Here is a 9,993-nt window from a genome sequence, read left to right as displayed (position 1 = left end):
CCTCCTCCGTTGTTTAGGTTGTGTGAGAGAGATTTAGGGACTGCGCTCGGGGGGGGGTTCGTTCGAACCCCCGAACCCCCCTGCTACGGCGCCTGTATATATACAGTAAAATGCATAACGGTAGAATTTATGCTTATCAATTATGGATTCATATATACACATATTATATATCATATTATTTCACTGTACTAAAAACACCATTGTTATGGTAAATATAAATATATACGAGCTCAATAATTTTTAACCATCGTCTCCGGATATTCCATCTAGACAGCGCGTTCCAGTGCGATTTGCTCACCTGATCGGATAGTCTGCGACTGTTTAGCAACCCTTTCGTGAACTCCTTTGGTTCCGTCTTACATGCAAACTGCTGCTTCAATCTTATGCCCACCGCCGAATGTTATGCCTCCCTATGTGACGCCGCCACGAGCCGTGGCTTATAGACGAATCTTGCTGGCAGCCTTTGACGGAGCGGAGGTGCGTGCCGTCCTGCTTCTAGCAGTACATCGCGAGACCGGAGTCACAGAGCCGGCCGGGCGCACGCGTGGACCGCGGGCGGGCGGCCACGCCTTCCTCTTCTATGCCGCATTTCTGGACCCGCAGCGATTGAAGACTCGACAGACAACGCCCTCAATGACCCGTCTTGCCAGATCCGCTCTGAAGTCTGCGACCACATCCTCAAAATTCATCTGAAAAAACGGATAGCGGACATGACGCCGAGTGCCCCACAAAAACCTAATCTCTTAACGAAACACACACGAAGATCGGAAACAAGTCATGGGCTTTAAGTCTGAAAACACACCCAGTCGCTGATTTTGAAAATTTTATTTCTAGTCAAATTCATAACGAATAGCCAAAGGTACTCATAAAGATATTAGGCCAAACAAAAAAATACCTTTGGTTCGAGTCAACATGATTGTGAAAATCACTCGGTAGTAGGTCAGCGTAAAACTTTTTTTTTTCCTGCCAAAAACCATGGGGATGCATGGAATATAATTTTTTTTTCACATGTTAATATAGGAATATAGGAATATAATATTGAGACGCAAGCAAGTAAAACCAAGTGATGCGGCGCCAGCGCGTCTCCACAGCAATGGGGGGAGGGGAAACATAGGGGGGTCCGGGCCTGGTCGAACACTGGCAGCCAAGAACAAGTCCGCCCACCTGCAGCTACAACACACACGCATCTATTCACTATATATAACAAGCATCTATATATAGTTATATATGACTACTAGAATAACTATATATACGGTTATATAATAGGCAATAGATGGTGTGTGCTGTAGCTGCAGGTGCGGACTTGTTCTTGCTGCCAGTGGGTCGAATGGAATTACTTGCCGAGGTGCCTCTCAATTGCCAGTCAGCAGCAGCGTCTCCAAGCTGACTCACTCAGCCTGTTCCTCATCTAGCCATTCCCATTAAAAAGAAAAAAAAAAGTGCGCCATTCAGGATTTTCGGAATCTTCGTCTCTTTACATTTTCACGGAGAGAACATTCCTGCCAGGATCACAGAAGATATCTCTGGCCGCGCGAGTAGTACTGAACAAAAGAAGGCCAGCGTATAATTCGAACAAATGAACACTTCTGTACACCATGGATACCAAGAGTGCGAAGCTGTGGATGTGTATTTGTGCCGGGAAGGTGTTGAAATGAAGCGAGCGGCGATGCGAATGTTGCGATCACGCTTTCCCTACTGCCTCTTCTTAGTCTTATTCATGTTGCTTTGTGCACAGCGGCGTAGCGTGCGGTTTGTACTTTGCGTGTTGCAGGATGCAGCATTTGACTTGACTTACAGGTGATTATAGGCATAGATAGAGAAACATTAAGTCATTAAACTTTAGTACAATTTCGGTGTTTATTTACCATTATTTTTATTGGAGACGCTATCCAAGTGCTGTGGTGGATAATACCTAACCATCTGTACACTCTGGGTTTCCGAGCCATCCATCTCAGCACTCCTATTTCAACCTGCCCTCCAGTTCACTTCATGCTGAATCTATACCCAGTAACGTCCCGCCCCTCCCTGTTAGACTGTTGATAGATGCGCTTTTGCTAAACATTTAAGCGTTCTCCAAACAATCACAGTATCCATGACGACCATGATGAGTATGCAAACTTCACTCTTGTACAGCCAACAGCGTAGACAAAACTCAACGAATTTTTCCACAATAGAGCATCAACGCGATGAGCGCGGATTGCTAGAGTAGCATGGCAAGATTTAGTGGGTTTATAGAACTTCCAAACTTTTAACAACTTGTAAGTCAACTCTTTAATAAAAAGTGATTGTGTAACCAGATACTCACATTGACATTTAGGAAGCAATTATGAATTGCCAATATAAAGCTAAGTTTATAGAGATCGGTTGTCTCGAGTCCGTTCGGTTGCTCTCAGTGCTTTCGGTTTTATAGACGGACTGTTATGTTTCACTCCCGCCATCTAATTGCGTGCATTGATATAGTGAAAATGGCGTCACGGGCTGGGAAAAGAGGTTTGTTTGATCATAGATATAGAAGAAGAATCTTCTTCTATATATCTATCCATGGTTTGATTATAGATAAGTTATGCATATTTATCACTGCGTATTGCATTGTACTTAGTATGTCTACTATAGATTTATAGAGCGAAAGGGGCCTGGACTTAGAGTATGTCTTGTGGTGGCTCACATTATTCTCCACGATTCTGTCGTACCCACGCTGTTACCACTCTGAAAAATGGGGAACCCAGATCACGCCCAAAAAACCCGCCAGCAAACCACAGATCTCCAAAATAAAAGCGGCCATTCAGCGGCACCATTCGGACATTATATGAACTATATTGCCCTTTTATTTATTTATTATTAGTACTATTTATTTAATGAATTACCATAAATCTCACACTAAAAACAACAAATATAGGTCTAGATGTTACTAATGTTATTAGTATTATAAACTTTAAAGCATGTATAATCTATGAACACTAGTCACAATATAATTAAAATAAAATATAAATATTATTAATAAATATATATAATAATATAATATCTAAATAAAAATAATATTAATAATAATATAATAATAAAAAATAAATATATAATACTATATAGTATAATATTATTTATTATTTTTTTTCAATTGTGTAAAGGAAAACTTGCGTCAGGGAACCGACTACTGGACAATAGACTGGGCTGAAGACTGTTGGGTCAGGGGACAATAACTGGTACCCGTCCTTTCTCACAGCTCGATATAGGTTCTATATCGATTGGGATATAGGCCCTATTCGAGCGTGCTTGAGAAGCGGACGGGTACCGGTCTATACAACAGTACAGCACAGTTAGTATATTGTGACAGCAATGCCACGTCTGTTCGGCTTTCCCGCCGTATGACTCGCCTTCGAGCTCCGCAGGGCGGCAGGGGAACTAAATTATACTCTGAGAATGAACTCCATGTTTTCCTATGGAACCAAAAACCCCAGATTGCAAGTGGAAAAACCCCAAACCCAGATTGCACTGAAAAAACCCCAGATCTGGGGTAAAACCCCAGGAGTGGTAAACACTGGTCGCTAACCCAAACTTGGAATCTGCGCAATCTCGAGATTTGCAGCGATTGTGCTGCCCAAACTGCGGGTCCCTGTTGCGCCTGACAATCTCAAGACTGGGCAAACTGAAAAACAGTCGGTGATTCAACAACCGTCAGAGCGAGTGTGTGGCGTTGACATGAGTGCAAACAGGAAGAGATTATCTCATTTTATCATAGTATTTATTAGAATTATTTTAATAAATAAATTTTTAGTTTTATACAAAGGTGCCAAACACATTTGAGGAAAGAAGTAAACAACCAGCCCGTAGCAGCTTTCTATTGGGGGGGTTCGTTTTTTGATGCTTGGCAATTTGATCGGCGGGCGTGTACAGGATTTGTACCAGGGGGGGGTCTAACCGCAGGACCCGTAGCCAGGGGGGGTTCGGGGGTTCGAACGAACCCCCCCGAAGCCCGTCCCCCCCCCCACCCCCACAAGCAAAAAAAAAAACAATTGAAAATTTTGCAAGAATTTCACTCAGGTCGCTCCATTTTAGTGTAATAATTGCAAATCTCCATCGTGCGAGGAGTGAACAGTGAAACACCCCCTTCCACACCCCTCCCCGTTCGCGTCGCTTGGCTCCCTCGCCTGGTTCGCTCTCGCGCCGAGCAGGGGCGTGTTTTGGGGGGGTCCAGGGGTCCACCCCCCCCTTGCTCGCGCAGAAAACGCCATTGAGGGGTCGTCTAATTATAAAAAGTTGCGAGCACGCGAAGGGGCGGTCTGGGGCTGTTCCCCCGAAAAGTTTTTAAATTAGACCCCCAGATGCGTTTCTGCGCGAGCCAAACGGAGTGTCCGACTCCCTGACCCACCGTGTACACGCCCCTGCTCTGCGGGCGCGAAGCGACAGCGGAGGGGAGCCAATGCGAGTCCGAGCGGGGGTGAGGGTGTGGGAGGGGTGTTCACTGGTCACCCTCCGCACGATTGGCAGATTGCAATTATTACACTAAATGGAGCGACCTGAGCGTGAAATTTCTTGCCAAAATTTCAAAATATTTTTTTTGTATGTTGGTGGGGTGGGGGCGGGACGGGCCTCGCGGGGGGTTCGTTGAACCCCTAAACTCCCCCTGGCTACGGCCTGTACACCTTATAGTTATGATATAACATTTAAAAATCCTACATATCATGTAGTTTGTGCAAGCCCTGTTTACCTCTGTTTGCCCAATCCTCAAATCGTTGCCCCAAACTGCAGAATGCGCTGAAATCAAGTTCTGTGCAGATTCCAAGTGGGCACAACAATTCCAGCGCTTTAGAAATTGTGCCCAAGGATAGAGAACATGGGTTCCATCCAAACCAATGTCGCCTAACCCTAACCCTAAAACCTAATTCTAACCTTAACCCTAACCCTAACCTAACCCGTAACCCTAACCATACCCTTACCCTATATTTTATATTGATATAATATTATATTTATATTGATGTAAATGACATTGGTTTTATTGCCATATTGGGACCCATGTTCTCTATCCTTGAACCGAAATGGCCCCATGGGCACTGTGGCTCTCTGCCACTGTCACTGACAACTGACAGTCATAGTGCGCATGAAATATACATGTGTAGAAACTACGGCCCGAGTCTAGTTAAGCACCCCAGATTGGTGATAGTGTAGCATATATATGCGAAAACACATTGCCGGGACGACAGATATTAATGTCACGACAGAAACCAACTTTTTTTTTCTTTTATCCCTAAACCAACTAAGGCGTGCACCACTTCCCTTGGCAAAAATTTAGAAATTATACCAGTCACTGGCATTGCAAAGGCCATGGTGTAATTGTCTGGCTTTCATATATATACATGTACGATTTAATTTTTATTTATACAACCTCAATGACACTTTTTTCTCATCACCCACAGGTCATGGTAGACGGGAACACCGGCGGGAAGCACAACTGCCACTTGGCGAGACGGATGCAATCGAAGTCAATGAGAGTTCTCCGGTGATCATCGCTTTCCGGGGCTTCCAGACGCAGCTAGATGCGAAGTACGACAAGCATGAGCGATTGGTGAAGAAGAGCAGAGACGTTACCATACAGAGCAAGCGTATCATCTTCCTATTACACAGATATGTTGGGTAAGAAAGTGTATGAATCTAGTATAACCCCATGGTTCTCCTTGGGAATTTCCGAAGGCATGTCAGGCAATCGGGCAATTCATCCCCAAATCGGATTATTTGAGTCAATTTCGCGTGTGTCGTAAGCAGCCTCAATGCGGAGGTGGTTTATTCCCGGTTGGCCTACTCCCACTTCGCTTATGGCAGAATTCCCAGTTGGTCTACACCCATTTTGCTTTCTCCCAATTCGTCTACGCTAAAAGTCCACCCCATTCCCATTTTGTCTACCATTAGTTTGTCCACTAAATAATCATTTATCAATGTAATATAAGGTTTTTATTAGCGTACATAGACTATACGGAGTGACATCCACATTAATTTCTCTTGGTATTTGTTGTAATATCAATACTACGACGAAACAGCACTATTACCCATTCTGAGAGGAGACGAAATGGGAGTAGGCCAACTGGGATGTTACCGCAGAGGTAAACTGGATCACTTTGGAGGCGTATAAATTAAGCTGTGAAAACAGCTGGGCTTTGTTTGGATTGTCAAAATTAAACACAGCTGGGAATTAACGCATGTCGATTAGGCAATTAAAGCATGTCAGTGGGTTTGTGGGATGTCACAAATTAGCTTCAGCTTTGAAGGCATGTTGAACCTGACGTGTGGTAAAAGCCTAGGGAGAACCCTGATACCCTTTAAATATAAATAAGGAATTATACCCAAATCTCTAAAACTGAATTAGCTTAACATGTTGTAATGTGTCAAACGCTATAAAACACAATAACAACAAGAGCTAATAAATTACATACTTATTAATATATATATTAAAATATATATATAAATTATAAATATTATACATTATTAGCTCTTGATAACAACTATACGATTAGTCTGACACGCATAACCCTCATAATATATTTTACATATTTTACAAAAATTATTGAGAGATTGCTACCACTGTAGCTATCAGCCTTGTTTGGAACTGGAAGAACATTCACTATTCAAATCTAGATGTGCAGATGCCTATTAAAATAAGATGGCCGGGGCAAAACAGTGTTGATGACATTGATGATTTATAGGTAATGTAAATTATGGAGTCTGGTCTAATTATTCCTAGTACATTAATTACCTCTATGCGGTACGTAATTATATGTTGCAGAAGTTCGAATAAAGAAGCCGTACTGAAAGAGGCTGAGCAAAAGCTAGAAGAAGTTGAGCAGTCTTTCATCAAACAGATTGCACTCGAGTTGCAAGGGGAAGATGTTTATCTATATCTCAGGGCGATTTCTCCAGGTATGCTTCCTTTCCTCGTTTTTCATGTGATACCTGTGAGTCTTTAATGACGTTTATATAGAAGAGGAATTGCATAGAAATATTAAAAATAAGTTTGAATTTCATATTCCAAAATTTTTATTTAAAATTGACGATTTCATGAAGTATTGAATTCTTCCATGAATAAAACATCCTCGTTTGTCATCGTGACTTATTTGTTTCAGGGTTGCAAGAATATGTTGAGGCTTTGTCATTCTATCACTATTTAACTACCAAGTCTCTCATCACCTTGCCAGAAGTGCAGAGCAGACTAGAGTTCGATTTAGGAAGTCCGTGCCCAGAGGCAGAGGTAAATTTCCAGATTATTTTTGTTCTACATTTGGGGGTGTGTGCGTATATGCGTGCACATGTGCCGACTAATTTATCGATTTTCAGTACACACGTTCAGCCGCATGTCTTTGTATGAACCGATTATCCACCATCTGACTTGTGACCCTGCAGACTGACCAGATATACTAGTGGCTCCAGCTGTGTCTGCAGAATCTTATATCTCCCTCCGTTCGATCGTGCAAACGACGATACACGATCTCACCAATTCTCTCCTCGTAGGCTGAGCGTAGCCCGGCGGTGTCCCCTTTTCTCGCTCATATGTTAACCTTGAACGCACCGCACAATCGCATGACCACACGCCGTCTCTATTCTCCCCTTCCCCCACCCCCGCAGACTGATGGCAGCTAAGCGGCGCCCCCTGTTGCGCGCTTAATATATCAACTGACACCGCACCGCACATAACATGTGCATGAACTATCCCACCACGTCGTCGTCTCACCCGCCGTCTCTCTTCTCTATCTCCGCTCGCAGCAGACCGACGCGGACACGACGGCGGCAGCATCCGCATCCGCGGGGACGCCTCCGGTCGCGCGCGTCCCCCTGCCAACATCGGAGTTCATGCTGGGCATCGCCGACCTCACGGGCGAGCTGATGCGACTCGCGATCTCCAGCCTCGGCGTCGGCGACGCCGCGCGCCCGTTCGAGCTGTGCGGGTTCATGCGCGCCATCCTCGACGGGTTCCTCACGGTCGGCGGCGCGGCGGCGTCGCGTGAGGTCGCGCGCAAGGTCGCGACGCTGCGCCAGAGCGTGCACAAAGTGGAGGCGGCGTGCTACGCGCTGCGCGTTCGCGGCTCAGAGATGCCGAGTCATCGACTCGCAGACGTGTTCCGCGAGGCAGAGCCGGCGGCCCCCGACACGGAGGTGATGTGAGGGAGGAAGGGAGGAAGAGGGCAGGGGAAGAAGGGAGGAAAGCGGGAGGAGGAGGGCAGGGCAAGAAGGGAGGAAGGCGGGAGGAGGAGGGCAGGGGAAGAAGGGAGGAAGGCGGGAGGGAATGGAGGAGAGGAGGTTCCGAGAGGCGGAGCCGGCTGCCGACACGGAGGTGATGTGAGGGAAGAGGGCGAGTGAGGAAGGCGGGAGTCGAGCAAGTAACCGAAGTGTGGCGCAGCGCGTTCCACAGCATGGGGGGAGGGGAAACTAGGGGGGTCCGGGGGCCTGGTCGAATCACTGGCAGCAAGAACAAGTCCGCACCTGCAGCTACAACACACACGCATCTATTGACTATATATAACAACATTATATATAGTTATATATGACTACTATAATAACTATATATAACGTTGTTATATATAGTCAATAGATGCGTGTGTGCTGTAGCTGCAGGTGCGGACTTGTTCTTGCTGCCAGTGGGTCGAATGGGAATTCTTGCCGAGGTGGCCTCTCAATTGCCAGTAGCAGCAGCGTCTCCAAAGCTGACTCACTCAGCCTGTTCCTCATGTAGCCATTCCCATTAAAAAAGAAAAAGAAAAAAGTAGCGCCATTAGGGATTTTCGGATCATGTCGTCCTCTTTACATTTTCACGGAGAGAACAGTTCCTGCAGGATTTCACGAGATATCTCTGGCGGGAGTAGGTATGAACAAAGAAGGCCAGCGTTATAATTCGAACAATTGAACATTTCTGTACACATGGATACCAAGATGGAAGCTGTTGGATGTGTATTTGTGCTGTGAAGGTGTGAAATGAAGCGAGCGTCGAGCGAATTTTGCGATCACGCTTTCCTACCTGCTCTCTTAGTCTTATTCATGTTGTTTGTGCACAGCGCGGGCGTGCGGTGTACTTGCGTGTTGCAGATGAGCATTTGACTGGCACTTACAGGTGATTATAGGCGAAATAGAGTAGAGAAACATTAAGTCATTAAGACTTTAGTACATTTCGTGTTTATTTACCATTAATTTTTTTTATTGAGACGTTCCAAGTGCCTGTGGTGATAATACTAACCATCTGTACACTTCTGGGTTTCCGAGCCATCCATCTCTCAGCACTCCTATTTCAACCTGCTCCAGTCATTCAATCTGAATCTATACCCAGTAACGGTTAGACGTGTTGATAGATGCGCTTTTGTAAAATTAAGGTTCTCCAAACAATCACAGTATCATGAGTATGCAAACTTCACTCTTGTACAGCCAAACAGCGTAGACAAACTCAACGTAATTTTTTCCAACAATAGAGCATCAACGCATGAGCGCGGATGGCGCGGATGCTAGCACTAGCAGTAGCAGTGGCAAGATTTAGTGTGGGTTTATAAACTTCAAACTTTTAACAACTTGTAAGTCAACTCTTTAATAAAACGTGTATTGTGTAAACCGATGCTCACATGACATTAGGAGCATTAGGAATTGCAATATTAAAGCTAGTTTATAGAGATCGGTTGTCTCGATGCCTTGGTTGCCTCTCAGTGCCTTTCGGTTTTTAGACGGACTGTATGTTTACTCCCGCCATCTATTGGTGCATTGTATAGTGAAAATGGCGTCACGAGCTGGGAAAAGAGGTTTGTTTGATCATACTCATAGATATAGAAGAAGAATCTTCTTCTATATCTATGGTTTGATCATAGATAGGTTATGTTATTTATCACTGCGTATGCATTGTACTTATATGTCTATCTATAGATTTATAGAGCCGAAAGGGGCACGTGGATAGAGTATGTCTGTGTGGCTCACTTATTTCTCCACTGATTCTGTCGTACCCAAACTTGGAATCTGCACAATCTCGAGATTGTGCAG

At 44.8% G+C, this 9,993-nt stretch overlaps 2 protein-coding genes across 2 annotated transcripts in view; one reads left to right on the top strand and one right to left on the bottom strand.

Moving 5' to 3' along the window:
- The window catches only part of LOC106819504 (zinc finger and BTB domain-containing protein 17-like), a 14,874-nt gene extending 5,454 nt beyond the window's left edge, over positions 1 to 9,420 (bottom strand). Inside the window, exon 1 of the mRNA XM_014824130.1 lies at positions 9,209 to 9,420. Within this exon, the coding sequence (XP_014679616.1) occupies positions 9,209 to 9,242 (34 nt within the window). The 5' untranslated portion in view covers positions 9,243 to 9,420. The remainder of the gene's footprint in view (positions 1 to 9,208) is intronic.
- On the top strand, positions 2,448 to 8,174 carry LOC106819615 (translin-associated protein X-like). The gene is made up of 5 exons (XM_014824227.1): positions 2,448 to 2,490; positions 5,409 to 5,625; positions 6,770 to 6,903; positions 7,107 to 7,231; positions 7,744 to 8,174. Exons 1-5 carry the CDS (start codon positions 2,466 to 2,468, stop codon positions 8,140 to 8,142), a joined length of 900 nt encoding a protein of 299 aa, XP_014679713.1. The 5' UTR covers positions 2,448 to 2,465; the 3' UTR covers positions 8,143 to 8,174.
- Positions 9,421 to 9,993: the final 573 nt, after the last annotated feature.

The sequence above is a fragment of the Priapulus caudatus genome, unplaced genomic scaffold (genome assembly GCF_000485595.1).
Source record: "Priapulus caudatus unplaced genomic scaffold, Priapulus_caudatus-5.0.1 Scaffold39, whole genome shotgun sequence".
Classification (NCBI taxonomy): Eukaryota; Metazoa; Priapulida; class Priapulimorpha; order Priapulimorphida; family Priapulidae; genus Priapulus; species Priapulus caudatus.
The sequence above is the reverse complement of the archived record's forward strand: the minus strand, read 5'-3'. Positions and strand labels throughout refer to the sequence as shown.